This window comes from Papaver somniferum, chromosome 3 (assembly GCF_003573695.1).
Source record: "Papaver somniferum cultivar HN1 chromosome 3, ASM357369v1, whole genome shotgun sequence".
Lineage (NCBI taxonomy): Eukaryota > Viridiplantae > Streptophyta > Magnoliopsida > Ranunculales > Papaveraceae > Papaver > Papaver somniferum.
The window spans coordinates 161,006,898-161,021,661 of NC_039360.1; the positions used below are offsets into that span (position 1 = coordinate 161,006,898).

General features: G+C 33.9%; 2 protein-coding genes across 8 annotated transcripts; one reads left to right on the forward strand and one right to left on the reverse strand.

Annotated features, from left to right (window-relative positions):
- Positions 1 to 6,077: 6,077 nt before the first annotated feature.
- On the reverse strand, positions 6,078 to 9,531 carry LOC113357843. 7 transcript variants are annotated; one of them, XR_003363953.1, is made up of 7 exons: positions 9,301 to 9,531; positions 9,015 to 9,129; positions 8,546 to 8,640; positions 8,273 to 8,363; positions 8,090 to 8,183; positions 6,703 to 7,166; positions 6,078 to 6,627 (listed from the first exon to the last, which is right to left on the reverse strand). XR_003363953.1 is itself a non-coding variant. In XM_026601332.1 (6 exons), the coding sequence occupies exons 2-6, from the start codon at positions 9,047 to 9,049 to the stop codon at positions 7,029 to 7,031; spliced, it is 441 nt and encodes a 146-aa protein (XP_026457117.1). In that variant the 5' UTR covers positions 9,050 to 9,129; positions 9,301 to 9,531; the 3' UTR covers positions 6,078 to 7,028. The 7 variants fall into 7 exon arrangements, 3 of the variants coding, with proteins under 3 accessions (XP_026457117.1, XP_026457116.1, XP_026457118.1); XR_003363952.1 differs by having other exon boundaries at positions 6,078 to 6,639; XR_003363955.1 differs by having other exon boundaries at positions 6,078 to 7,166; positions 8,053 to 8,183; positions 8,546 to 8,608.
- Positions 9,532 to 12,802: 3,271 nt separating this feature from the next.
- LOC113360240 lies at positions 12,803 to 13,884 on the forward strand. The gene is made up of 2 exons (XM_026603772.1): positions 12,803 to 12,811; positions 13,057 to 13,884. The coding sequence occupies exons 1-2, from the start codon at positions 12,803 to 12,805 to the stop codon at positions 13,882 to 13,884; spliced, it is 837 nt and encodes a 278-aa protein (XP_026459557.1).
- Positions 13,885 to 14,764: the final 880 nt, after the last annotated feature.

Genomic DNA, 14,764 nt, shown 5'->3' on the forward strand with positions numbered 1-14,764 from the left:
ATATACCCTTTATTTTTAATAATCATAAAATCATTTTAAATATAAACTTAATTCAAAATCTTAAATATTATCATCATATATAAGGAAAAAACTTACTTAATATATTTGTATTAGTTGTCATTCCTTTTTTAAATAAAAACACTTATTACAAAATCTCAAATTCAGGGTCGAGTATATCTAAAGAGGAAATAATCTACAATTTCAATTTTTTCCCTCTGAAATAAAAATTTCAAAGGCTCAAAGTTTTAGCGCGCGAAGCCAAAATCAAATGCAGGAAAAAAATATTATTAAATTGTGGATTTCATAATAAAAGTAGTATAATTTGCTTTTATTTCTTTAAACATTTCCTAAAATAATAATACTATCCAATTTAGAATTTTGAACACTAATAATTTTTTTTTGGTAATAACATAACATTAAATAGGCTAGTCATAACATTTTATAGGATTTCCTTAATATCTTGACAAAGTCAAAGAGGACTGTTCATTTAGGGCGGAGGGAGTATTATTTTCTAAAGATATGCATTTAATTTCTTGAAATTAAAAGCATATAAAACTAAAAACCTTAACTAAAAGATTCTCAATTTATTTCGATCCGGAATTATCCTTTAGTTATTAAGGAATATCTTTGAACAAAAATAGATAAGAATTACTGCATGTGTTCAAAGTATATCGACATCTTAACTTTGTAAATCCTCTATCATATTTACAATTTGGCACACTTCCACACAAGTTTAGAACTGGTTCATTTGATTTCCAAGAACTATGTGATTGATCAAATATAAAATCATCAATCATGGGTTTAATGGTTCTACCAAAACAAGTTTCGGTTCTACCCTCATGTGGCTACTAGGATCAATCACATTAGTTCCCAAAACATTGTTAACTAAGTACCAGGATCGGTTGCACAAGTTATAGGATCGGTTACACCAATTTACTAAGACTTGTTAACCTACTACAAGGATCGATTACACATTATCCTGTGATCGGTCACACCAGGTACTAGGATCGGTTACCTAATGACTAGAATTGATCACACCAATTATAAATATCGATCATACCATCCCAGGTGATTACTTAAGATTGATTTCACTAATAAAAGTCATACCGATACATAAGTCAGGCCTTGTGATTAGTTTTACCAAGAACATAAAAAAGTTATGAGCGGTTATACTAAACACACATATTGGTAATCCAAAGATTTGCAATGAATAACAATAACAATAATCCTAGCGATTTCCCTTTGGATTCACAAAACAAGTTTATGAATGTACTTCCTTTAAAAGAATGTACAACATTGTTTCCTAGGAATAAATCTTCACCCATACCCCTACATAATCACAATAGCATTCATACGATTATGTCGATGTCTTATATACGAAGTTCAAAAGATAAGCGTTATACTTCGTATTGTAATTCCTTAATACTACGTCTAACTAGAGTATAATCATTCACAGCTTCGGAGTTATGTTTTTCAATAGCACGACTTGAAAGATACGTTAGGAATGATACAGTTTAATCCAAAATATTATTAACCTCAAAAGGTCGTTGTAGCTCTTTACTTCTTCACATTCTTTAAGTCTTTAAGTAATACTTGTATGTCTCATATCCTAATAACTTTCTATCTAACCTATACGAAGTTGACTCTAGTAAATAATCAAGCGACTCTTTAAATGAGTTTTGATTCACTAAAATATGACAACCAAACTTGACATACCAACGCTTGGTGGGCTTAATCGATCTATGCTCTAACATCTGGAAAGAGGAAAAAGGACATATGCAAATAAAAAAATAGAATTTTGCTGTTAGGATTGTGGTCTAACTTGTCGAGAGGGGATATATGCTATTTGTTTTTTCTTTTCGTAAGGCGTAGTTTCAATATATGGTTTCTTTTTGATGCACTTTCTTTGTGATTTCTTCTTGTGATTTTTTTTGTTGCCTTTCCAATAAAATTTTAACCTTTTTACTTCAAAAAAAAACAAAGATACTAAGGAAGTGGCGACTAAGTACTCCTACCAGCTGCCATACCAATCTGGTCTTAACTTGACGAAGGCTATGTGAAAGTAAATTTTGATGGGTCCGTACAATATTCAATATCTTCATCTCTTATTGTTGTTGTGTACCAATTACCTTTTCGAAGGGATTGTATATATGCAAACCTCTGCCATTAAATCTTCAACAAAGTATTGTGCCAACAGTTCGTCTTAACGAAGGCTTTGGTAACTTCAAAAGTATTGGACATTTTGTCACTTCCATATGTTCCTACCTTCACTTGGAATACAATCTGGCGACACATTACCTCATAAATAACCTTGAACACATATTTTACTCCCTGATCCTATTCAAATTTATAGGTTGTCAATAGATCCTTTACCAAAAGTTGACTTCTTCTACGTTAAATTTTTATAAAAATGGTATTGTCGATCGTTGCTTTCAAAGATTGTAGTTTTCAAAATTGGCCTCTTCAAGTCCCACGGCTTTCTAAGTTTATATACCCTGTTTGTTTTTAACATTTTAGTTAGCCATATTATGTTTGTTACTAACTTTAAAATCGATGTCATCTTCTACTGTGAACTTTATGTGATTTCAGAATCGAAATAGTTATACCTCTTTCATTCATATCAAGTAATCCGTCGTATATCCCAACAATTCTTCTACAACAATTCCTTTCTTTTGCCGTTTCTGGACCATCGATAGCCATTATTATCAAACGCAATCTATATAATTTTTGTTGGTGTTACGTATTTCAAATGTTCATTTTTCTTAAATAATTAGATTGTGGAAAAACTAAAAGAAAAAAGAACATAAGTATTACATAGGGTCTAAGTTACTATATCCAAAATACTCCGGACACTGCTTCTGGTGCCTTGTTTTCTCAAATTCATCGTTGCATTCTAGAAACTACATGCAACACCAATTATTTGCGAAGTGAGTTATTTGCGAAAGTGTGGTCAATGTATCCTTACCTGTAATAATAATAATAACAACACGTCAATTTTTTTCAAGGAGTCAAGTTGTAAATAGTATGAATCTAATAGATTTGAATTGTACCTCAATCTTAGATATCACCTTCTTCTCACATAACATAGCAATTGTGGAAGGACAAATCTTGACCACTCTTTACATAGGCAGAGTTAGCAAAACTATGTTTTGAAATTGTCTTACGTGGAAATTATTATTAATCCATATTTTGGTCGGCTCCTATCGAAGCCGATCTAATTATTCCTTAGAAAGTTAATCTTAAATTTTTGACCTTATTTCTTGACCAAATTATTGAAGTATTATCAGTCATTTCTTGCTTTGTGTGATCTACCCATCTGTATCTACTCTACCTTCTAACCCTGTGAATGAAACCTATACATATTGATCCGTAATTTGATATTGTTGATTTGTAATCAAGAGGTCGCATGATTTGAGAATGTAAAATATAAAAAATATTCTATAAACATTGGAGGCGAAATTTATGATTTAGAGTTTTTTATGACAATTTTGATGAACAAACATAATTTTCAAACAAATATTTTAGAATGCAAATACATTTTCCCGATCAATAATGTTTTATATCGGGAATTGAGTGAAAGTTGTTGTCTTTGTAGGTAGTTCTCGCGAAACAATTCGACATTGATGATCTTTTAGGAAAAAAATGTAATAGTACTTGAGAGAGTGATAATGTTCTCTTACGCGGGTACACCAATTGCCTTTATATAATACGGATACCGTTTCGGTGATCCAACAATCATGATCATATTGTCTTATACGTTCCGGTATCATCCTCGAAATATTTGATTTTTGTCCTTATCAATGGTGCTAAAAACAATAAATTATATCTTTCACAATACAATGTTGCATGTTTTGTGAAGATTTTTTTTACACGGTCAATAAAACTCACTAAAAAGAAAAAACTATTATTATCCACTACTGTTACCAACACCCACCACCATAAAAACCATCCACCGCCATTATTTCTTCCACCAATAGTAATGTTACCTCCTCCACCCACAAACACCCGCCACCGTTTATACTAACCCTACTTCCACTACCACCATTAGAATTAATATAGCTTTTAGTACAATTATTTATTAATAAAATTATGTATTTGTGTTAGATTATTAAAAGAACATTTATAATAGAAATTTAATTAATCATTATGAACAATCAATAAGACACTAATTAATAAAATATTTAAAAATAGTTAAGTCAAACAAACCCCAGCGATAAATTTATCTTTGCGAAGGACAAATCCTGAACACTCTTTACATAGACAAATCGATAATAAATAATTTCATATGTTCTGATCTTGATTCATGTCGTTCGTTTAGTTATTACATAACATGGAAATTGATTGCACTAATTTTTTAAAATGAACATGTGTTTTATCGATTTTATTTTAACATTAGAATGATCAACCACGTTTTATACTTTATAATATAACGTCACATATTTTGTGGCGTTACGAAATTAGCATAGTATGTTTTTGTTCACCAATACCCGCCACCACCGTAAAACCATATGAATCCATTTTTTTTATCCACCACCACCTAGTGGCAGAGCCAAGGGTTGACTAACCTGGATCTAACCCTTCAATTTTTAATAACTACATAAATTTTTTAGTTTATTTTATAAATAGTACTTTGTCCATATATATTTATGGTTTAGAAAGTAGGCTTCCTCAATGTCAATTTTTGACTCCACCACTGCCACCATCACTGCCGCCCACCCCATGTAGGTTGCTGGACGCAATTCTAATTTTCAATCACAAATGCCATGCATGAGGTTTAGATTGAACAAAATGTCGTCAATTGATTAGTTTCATTATTTTTTTCCCGTGTATATATTCTTTTTTGTATTGCAATCAATTTAATTTTAACATTAAAAATTCATGATTTATACGATATAGTACCAAAGATAACAGGGGTACCATTTGGGTGATCCAACTACGATCATGAAAATATTATCTTGTATGATATTATCTCTGAAATATATGGTACATTCTTTTATCAAAAGTGTTAAAAACAACCAACCACATCTTCCACTACGATGTTATCGATGTTGTAACGACAACATAAAATTAATATTTTCCATTACTACTCACCAGCACTCACTGTCACTAATTCTTCCACCACAAATCAGGGGCGGAGCCAGGATTTTGAGGAAAGAGGGAGAAAAAACTCTTGGAAAGTTGGACTTTATATCCCATTTTATGATAAAAGAATAAAAACAAATATAATTGTGCTTGGCGCCGCCCTTAACCACCACTAATCTTTCGACCCCACCTCTTCTACTACTCATTGTCGCCAAAAATGTCTATTGATATTGTTTATCAAAATTACTTACTAATAGAAATAAATATTATAATTAATTAAGAAAACATTTTTAATTAAAAAATGATTAGTCATTTATTATGAGCAATTAGTGAAACACTAATTAATAAAACACTTTATAATGAATAGATTATTTATTATGTGCAATTAATGAAACACTAATTAGTAAAACAATTATGATATTTAAGTTGAACAAACCATCACCGTTGATTTATCTTTTCTATTAATTTCAACCAAGGTGGAACACTGGTTAGAGGCCACTCTTATTAATTTTTCCATTAAAAATTACTTATTAATGGCACGAACACGAATTAGGCTTCATTACTCTTTTTCTCAGCATATTGATTTGGTTTAAGCTATGTATCCCGTTATTGGGATAAAATATATTACCAATTAAAATTTCTGCAGTGCTGAAGCAAAATAATTAGATGTATCCTATCACAAAATATGGTAATAATTTTCATCACAGAAGAAAAAACGAAGCCATAATCTTTAGTCATTAGTGTCTACAAACTGTACTTATAACTTGTAAAAGAATGCATTTTAACCTCTAAAGCATGAATAATTCACCCTTCACTAGGATATGTACCTCAGATATTTTTGTTTGATAATGTCTTCCAGAAACCCCAAGGAACTCTCAACATGACAGATAAATATATTCCGCAGCTCCATGCTTGCAAACAAACAAAATATGGCATCACAGAAGAATTCATAACAAAATGTAATTGGATTATTGTAATGCAAACTGAAATTGTAACACATAACACCGTTGATCATCTATGAGTTTCACAAACTCTAGGAATAAAGACAATTGATGAGGAATTATTGTGTTCATGACTAAAGCGGGAATAAAGAAAACATAACACCAATTATGAGAGGGCAAATGAGATAATAAAGCATAAATCTCCCAAACATTGATTTAGTCGACGGGACGCAGACACGACAAAATGTAGAAAACCAAAGATGATAAAAACCACCACCACTTGAATAACTAAAGTTCTTATTCCATGTGCAAAGCCTGCGGTAAGCTAGAACTGCTGATTTTCTTAGTTATTCATCATCTTCAAAAATTACGCCGCGCTTCTTGGATGCTTAATATTACCCCAGATTTGGACTTGGATTTCCTCCTTGACGGATGCAAAAAATAAACACTTCAATCAGGGGAAGAAGGTGGACCATGGTAGTCGATATGGGTCACTGTGTACGTCGTGGGTGATCACTGCGTCATGTTGAATGAGTTCAAAGTTACCAAAGAACTGACATGCAGCCAGGTGAAGAAATGGTGAGAACACAAAAAGCATTGCAGCCTTCGTTGATTCCTGTATTAGTAACAATGATTATATTACTTTGGTGGGCTACTTTATGGGATTTAGGAATTTTACCTCTAAGGGATGAGTTCGGAGGAAGTGTGTTGAACCATTTTATGGACCTCACTGTCCGGTGCCCCAAACATGTCGGTACCGGTTGCATCTTCAACTTCAAAATGGAGAAGGTACTTGGCTATGGGAGTGCCAACTTTGGTCTCAAATTTTCTATACCAAATATTACCATCCTCACCAACAACTTTCTTCCTACACCCACGGCAATCAAGATATTACCAACCAGTCTCCATTAGAATATTTTTAGCACAACACATTTGCAGGCTAAATACATGGATAAAATTAAGGTCCAATCCATGAATATCATAAATTGGAATGCATGCATGGTATTATTTTTTCCGGAGGCGGCCCCATTTGGTACGAAGTAATTGGGCTATTGTGTTGTTGTTATCAGCAACCGGAATTTCAATGGATACTTTCCCTTTTTGCTCGCAACAATAATATGACAGGGTCCTGCATCCAAGCACCTGCAAACATCACAACAAAAGTAAATGATCCAAAAGGGGGACATTTGCGGGTAAAATGAAATGCCAGATGCGATTTTTTTTTCTTGAGGGTATGGCCATTCTGAGACTTATACACATTGAAATGAATCTTGGATGAGATAGAATTAGTATAAAGAGAAGACTTTTTTAAAGCTCTCAACAGACAATATTAAGGCCTCTATATTTTTTTCAATCGAGATAATATCAAAAGACTTATCATAAGAAGGATGTAGCAATAGAAAAATAAATAAATCGCGCAGTAGCTTATGATTTGATCGAACCAAAAATAACTTTGATGGACTAATATTTTTAATTACGTCGGATGTAATTTTATTTTAGTTTTGAAGCAAGGGATGTAATGTTTGGAGGAACAGAAACAACAGCCTCTACAATAGAATGGGCAATGACAGAACTATTGGACAGTGGCAGAGGATTCAAAGGAAGTTGAAGAGTAACCAAATGAGGTAGTAGGACTAAAACGGTCTACTGGTTTTTGAACTTTTGCTACATCATTGGTATTCTTACAATGGAAACAGTAAAAAGTGAAATTAAATGGCCAAACTTAATATTCGGAAGTACTCGTTTTGTTGGGATCAAATTGATATAACACTTGCATATGCAAATTAATTCGAGACTGTTGGATATGTACTAATGTTATTGAACTCCACTGTCTATAAGATAAAATGGATAAAATTTACTTTGCTTGAAGCTCTATACCTTCTGGTATGTCAATACTCGTGTACACTCTGGTGGCATTAGTGGAAGAGAGGGTGCATTTTACAGTGTGAGCCCCATCAAAAGCTACTTACAGTGGTCTCGAGAAGTACTTAAATAAAATTCAATAGTTATATGCGACAGGGATCGTAACCTTGATATCTCTTCATAAAAGTGGAACAAACAACAACCTCAGAAGGACCGGGGTTTCCAGTTGAAGTTTGAACTAACTGGAACATTTCGCATCCTGTGTGCAAAAGAGCCCTAAATGATAATTTCTTACCCCTACAGAAAAGTGTTGTGTGGTTAGGGAAAATTTGCGTGTTCATACTATGTCATGATTAATGAAACAAAGAAGTGCAAAGAACACAAACCTAAGATTCTCAATGCTGAGTTCATGCATTATTAAGAGCACAAATTTCCAAAGAACATTTCTGGGACCGACGACGTGCAATTCCTCCCTCCCTGTGTAAGGACAACTCTGATGATTATCGATACAACCCAACTACAAAAGTGTAATATAAGCTAAACATTTCAAGAACGTATAAGATTTACCTATCACTATTTTATGAACTTGACAATAAAAAGTGGGAATTATTACATCTATTAAATTGGGACGAAGATGGTGATTGTATCAGCAGAATTACCTCCAACTTCGTTGCAGATTAAAATTCCAATAATATTAGCTTCTAATGATTGCCTCCATTCAGCTGCTACAGAACCTGTCACACTATTGAGACGACTGTATTTTGAAATTTCGTCATGGATTATCTGAAGCTTAAAAGAAAAAACATCCTGAACTAAAAAGATCTGAAAAAAATTTCTTCAGACGTTTTTTGTAGCTAGGGTTTCAGCCTCTCTCTTTCCGCTCGAGCATGAGAATCGCTTCAGTACCGAATTCTTTTTCTCCTATGATTTCTTTTTTTTTAGTAAAATAACACTACCATGTGAACATAAGGTTTGATGGGATCACACACGATTTCCCCGTTTATCTATTTGGAGGGACAAATCATAAAACATGAAAAGAAGATGAAAGGCTAAAAAACCATGCAGTTCTTGTGGTTAACTTAAGAGGATTGTAATTCCAGATGAAAAACGCAAATAAATATAAAGAACCTGAAACAAAGCGGCAATATTTCGTGATGGAACATTGATCTGGGAGGACGCAACCAGGCTAATATGCATATGGCCCCTAGCAATTAGGTCAAAATGAGGAGCACCATGGCATAATCTGAAAAATAAACTTAGGTTAAAACTTCAACGGACGCATTTTAAATCTGGACATAAAAATTTTAATCAAATTTTCTTAGAAATAATGAATCAAAATCAAATTTAAATACAAATAATGAACCAAAATTTGAATTTTCTTGGAATCAGAGAACCAAGACTGGTAAAATCATACCCGTAATTTGTGTTTTGCAATACCAATTGATCTGAGAACTAATTTGAGTTTTGCAATCCCGGTTGATCCGAGAACTAAACCAAAACTCAAAACCATGGAGAACATCCACATGACTAAATAAATGGAACGTAAGGAAGGAAGACGAAGAAGTTGATGGTAGAGGATTTTGGGTATGAGTCCATAGAGAACGATTGAGCTCCCACGGTTACTCATTCCTAACTATAAAATCTAAGGCACATATGCAGAAAATGGTTTGGTCTGGACAACCACGGCCATGAATTTATCTTTGCCAAGGACAAATTCTGACCACGACTTACCCAATCATACTCTTGATATGCTAACCAAGTGGGGCATACTGTCGCCGATCTCTCATAGCAACACAACATCTACACTTCACGGATTTCTCCCATGCCAACATCCCCTTCTTCTGTAGTATGTTAGAAAGTTAGTTCCCCTTTTTTTTTCTTTTTTTTATTCGTTATATCGAAAATAATAATGAAATGCACAAGTCTCCGGACATTATATATTTGCACCAACTGGTCTGGTCACCCCCTGGTACCGCAAACCATTTGACGAAGTGAGATTTTCGGTTGTGGGTAGGATTAATGTAGTTATGGAGGAGACCGAAATATTGGGCCTGAGATTGTGGGCCTGATAGTGTATGACGGTGTGGGTGATGGCAAAAGAAAAAAGGGAAACTTCCCTGCAGGTTGTCAGGTCCAATATTACTTTTTGTTTCTATAACACCCATAATCATATGAAATATTGAAAAATGTCTCCATAACCGTTTATGCGTCAGGGGTATAATTGGTAACACAACTTGAATATATCATATCTAAAAAACCGCGTTTTGGAAATTTTACAAATTTTATATCGTTGGAAATCTTTTTAAGAGAGCTACACAACGAGAACAACAACAATATCAAATTTAAGAATTTTGCGAAAAAATCGGAGACGGTTATTCTTTTAAGCAAAATTTTCAAAAATTTGTTACATAACCATTATGCAGCCGCCAAAACGATGCATAAAACATTATGCAGACACAACAAAAAATGCATAAAACGTTATGCAACCATATTTTGGTTCATGCATCTATTAATTTATGCGTAACATGTTATGCATACATTTCCTTTGATGCATAAAAGATTATGCTTTTAATTCAGCGCTTACAAAAATATGGTTGCATAATGCTTTATGCATCGATTTTCTCGACTGCATAACATGTTATGCAAATATTATTATAGGTGCATAACGTGTTATGCAACGTGTTTTTTTTGTTGGTTTCAATACTAACAAAAATTAGCTGCATAACGTGTTATGCAACCTTTCTCTGGACTTCATAACAAGTTATGCAAAAAAGGCTGCATAACTTGTCATCCACCTACAATAATAACTACATAACGTGTTATGCAATCATTTTCGGGACTGCATAACAAGTTATGCAAAAATATTTATAGATACATAACAGGTTATGCCACCATTTTCATACCTGCATAAAAGATTATTCAACCATTATGACCAATACCAATACTAATACATATGTAGCTTCCCAAACAACAACACCAATTCCTTCAAATCAGTTTATCCAACCATTATAAATATGTCAATCATTTGGTTAATCATTTAAGCTTTAATAAGAAAACTACTTTCTAGTTGATCATACTCATTCAGTCATGTGTCGCGGGTTTGAAAAAATAAATATGTCAGTGTCACGTCGAAGGAGTCATCTAACTATAGATTCACCAAGATAACAACTGAATGAGAATAAAGCTTATTTGCCTTTGGCGGGACTGGTTGGCTACTGCATTTTCTAATATAACAATAGATATAAACCAATAATGTGGCTCAATGCTGAGATTTGGACTAGAAAATGGATTTGGCTTGTAAGGAGTGTTTTAGTTGTACAACACCTAACGTGTTGGGTAGGTGGTAAGGACACCAGCTTGGCTCTCACTTCGTAGTAAATACTGTAGGGTAGTACTGCATTACTTACTGTGGCATATATAGTAATCTGTCACCATTTGAGTCCAAACTCCGACAAATACCGCATGCATTTGTTTGTTGTCTCCATTGCAAATCTCAAACCACACAGATTCCTCCTGCAACAGCATCTCATCCCCTCTCATCTTCACAGTTTACCCACCCTAATTAGATAGCACAGCTTCTTATAAACCTAATTAGACTCATACCCATCTCCAATTTCATCTCGGATTCAACCTCCATCACCTCGGATCTCCCAGATTTAATCTCCACAAACCCCTCTTCTTGGTGTTCTTGACTGCATCAATTGTCCATCATGTGTTGCTCTTCAACTCGACCATCTAGCCAAACCAAATCTGGTATCTTCTCGCAATAAATCTCGCTGGTAACATGATAACAACATCAGAATCAGCTTCTCCAAACCCTAATATCAATCTTCTTCAATTTCATCACTGTAATCATCATACCTTAATTCGTCACCAACAGCAGCAAAAACAGTTTCATTGATATAAACCTGAACCTGGAACAAACCCATATGAAGATGAAGAAGAAAAAAGAACGAAACAAAATTTTATAAATTATGGGTTTGAGAATAATTTTTTCCTAAACAATGGATACACGCCCTTCAGATTTCTGAACGTGGGCTTCACAGTGGAGAAATCTGAGAAATAGGTGTGACCGTAGTTTTCAAAAGAAAAAACAAGGTCACAAGGTTTTACAAACATAATAGAACCTATTTAATTAGCATGGACTTCGATAAAACTCATCAAACCAGTTCTTGGGGAGTAACTAATTTCGAGTAAGCTATTTTTGATGGTTTTTAATGATTAATTTCCTTGATATATTAACTCTTTTCTCGTTTATAAAATCCCTTTATAAACAACATTCGTTTAAATTGTTTTGATTTGAATATATTTGAATTATACCGATTAAAAATATATATATATATATATCTGAATTATTGTTTTTCCTTTTTAAATAAGCGAAGGAGAAACATTGTACTTTCGAATCGATTGACGACGTGAGTCATGATTTTGTTACAAAAATATTTTCCAAAAATAAGAGATTAGTTTCGATAGTTTAAGTTAGTAATTGATATTGACTAGTAGTTTAAGTTAATTAATATTGAGCAGTAGATGAATCCAAACCTTTTTTTTTTCTTTTCCTACTTGGATTCCAATTATTAAAAAAAGACCCTTTCCAAAAATATTTTCTTGGTTGATATATATAGTTTTGTACCTAGAGATATTTTGTATTTTACACCAAATCAATAAGCTTGCACTTACGATTATATTGCCAGCAATAATATTGAATCCTAACCAAAACTTGTTTTCTGGGCTGTATACAGATTAAAAAAGCTCCATGGATTACTTTAACATCCTACCATTAGAGATTCAGTTAGACATATTCAGTAGAGTACCAGCTGAATCGATCTGGGATTCCAAATTAGTATGTAAGACTTGGAATAATCTTGTTTATCATTGGTCGTTCTCTCGGATGCACTTGGATCGAATTAATCACAATGATTCAGGTAAGTTGGGTTTCCTTGTTTCAACTAAATATATTTATGTTCAAGAATTTAAATATTTTGAATATAATCAGAATTATGAATCAACAACACCAATCGAGAGAATCATAAGGGTTAATTTAAAAGCTCCGTTTTATTGTACTAACATCGTTGGGTCGTGTAATGGCTTGATCTGTCTTGGTGGACGCCCGTCTATATGTATTTGTAATCCCATCACTAGGGAACATCTCATGCTTTCCAAAATACAGTTTAGTGACACTGATAGGTGTGCTAATTGGACTAGCGGGTTTGGTTACATTTCTTCAACAAACGAATACAAAGTTGTAGGTATACGTGTGTCCCCTTTGCAGACCAAGATTATAGAAGTCTACGTATACACTCTAGGCAGCGGCAATGGATGGAGAAACCTTGGAACATTCAATATTGATTTCGGTCTAACTTATATGAAACAAGGGATCTTTGCTAATGGAGCTCTTTATTGGATCAACACAGATTTAGAAATGATCTTTACCTTCGATTTGACTAAAGAAAAATTTCGTGAACATCTTTCACCGCCTCCTTTGCCACCAAACGGTAATTGGTGTCATAACAAAGTAGGAGTTTTGGACGGGTTTTTGTATTTTGCTGTTTGGCTATCTATCGGAGGAGATGAAGGCTATAGCTGTTTTGACATTTGGCTATTAGAAAAAAAGAATGACATGAAAGGACCAGAGGAACATCAGTCATTCGGTTGGACTAAAAAGTTTAGGCTTGAAGATGACCAACTAATAGCCGTTACCAAGAGTGGAAAGATCTTAAATCACACTGGTAACTATCTCAATATTTACGACCCAAAAGTTGCTGCCTCAAAAAGGCTTGTGGATTTTGAGGAATGGATTCGTGAAATATATCCTCACAAGAGCACCTTAATTTCGTTGAAACAATTAGGGGAAGAAGATACGGAAATAATGGAGTCGATTGAATTTGAGAAGACAGAAAGCTGTGGTTTTCCTTCGCAGCAGCCGGAAGAGGTTGAGGCCCTGGATACCTTAGTTTCATTGAAAGAATCAATTTTGGAAAAGAAGATTCCGAGATAATGGAGACGATTGAAATTGAGGGGACTGAAAGCCGTGATTCACCTTTGGAGCAGCCGGAAGAGGATGAGGCCATGAATACCTAGATAAATTTCACATTCGCATCTGGATAACGAGTAACCTTCGTGTGAACTTAAATGCTACTGACATTGGCTTAGTGAGTGAGTGATATATGTACAGTTGTATAATATTACTTGTGTGAACTTAATATTATTCTGTCTTTATGTGATTTATGTACAGTTGTATGAAATTTCCAATTGTTAAATTTTGACTCAGTTTCAAGTAGCACCATCAGCCACCACAAGTTCCGTTACGCTTTGCTGTATATTTCTTCCAAGTTGAGTGATATATAACTTAATTGAATCATGTAATATGTCAAACATGGTTAGCATGTACCTCATTTCCCTTTTCTTCCTCTTTTGCATGATATCCTTTGTGTATATACCTAATTAAGCTAACAACAGTCTGACAAACCCCTAGGCAGTGAATTGATTTGAAATATACAGTCATTACCTGGTTTAGCTGTAGGAGCATCTATTGCACCGATGGTTTATAGTACCCTGCTCTTTTAGTTCCATATGGGGAGAGATTGGTGAACAAGAGGTACTATTAACTCTGCTTTTTGCAATCACTTCCAGTGAGATCTATACAGGTTGTACGGGTTCTCCAATACATTTTTTTAACTCGAATAGTTATAATTCTCAAGACCCACGCCTAAATGATCAGAAAGCCTGGTTGATGCAGTTGAATTAGAGTCGTATGTCTAGAATACTGCTTCGGTTGATACGTAGTTGGTAAAACAACTCTCAGGTGGATACACTTCGGTTGATACGTAGTTGCTATCTTACACCGCTTCTGTTTATCATACTTCTGTTTATCGTAC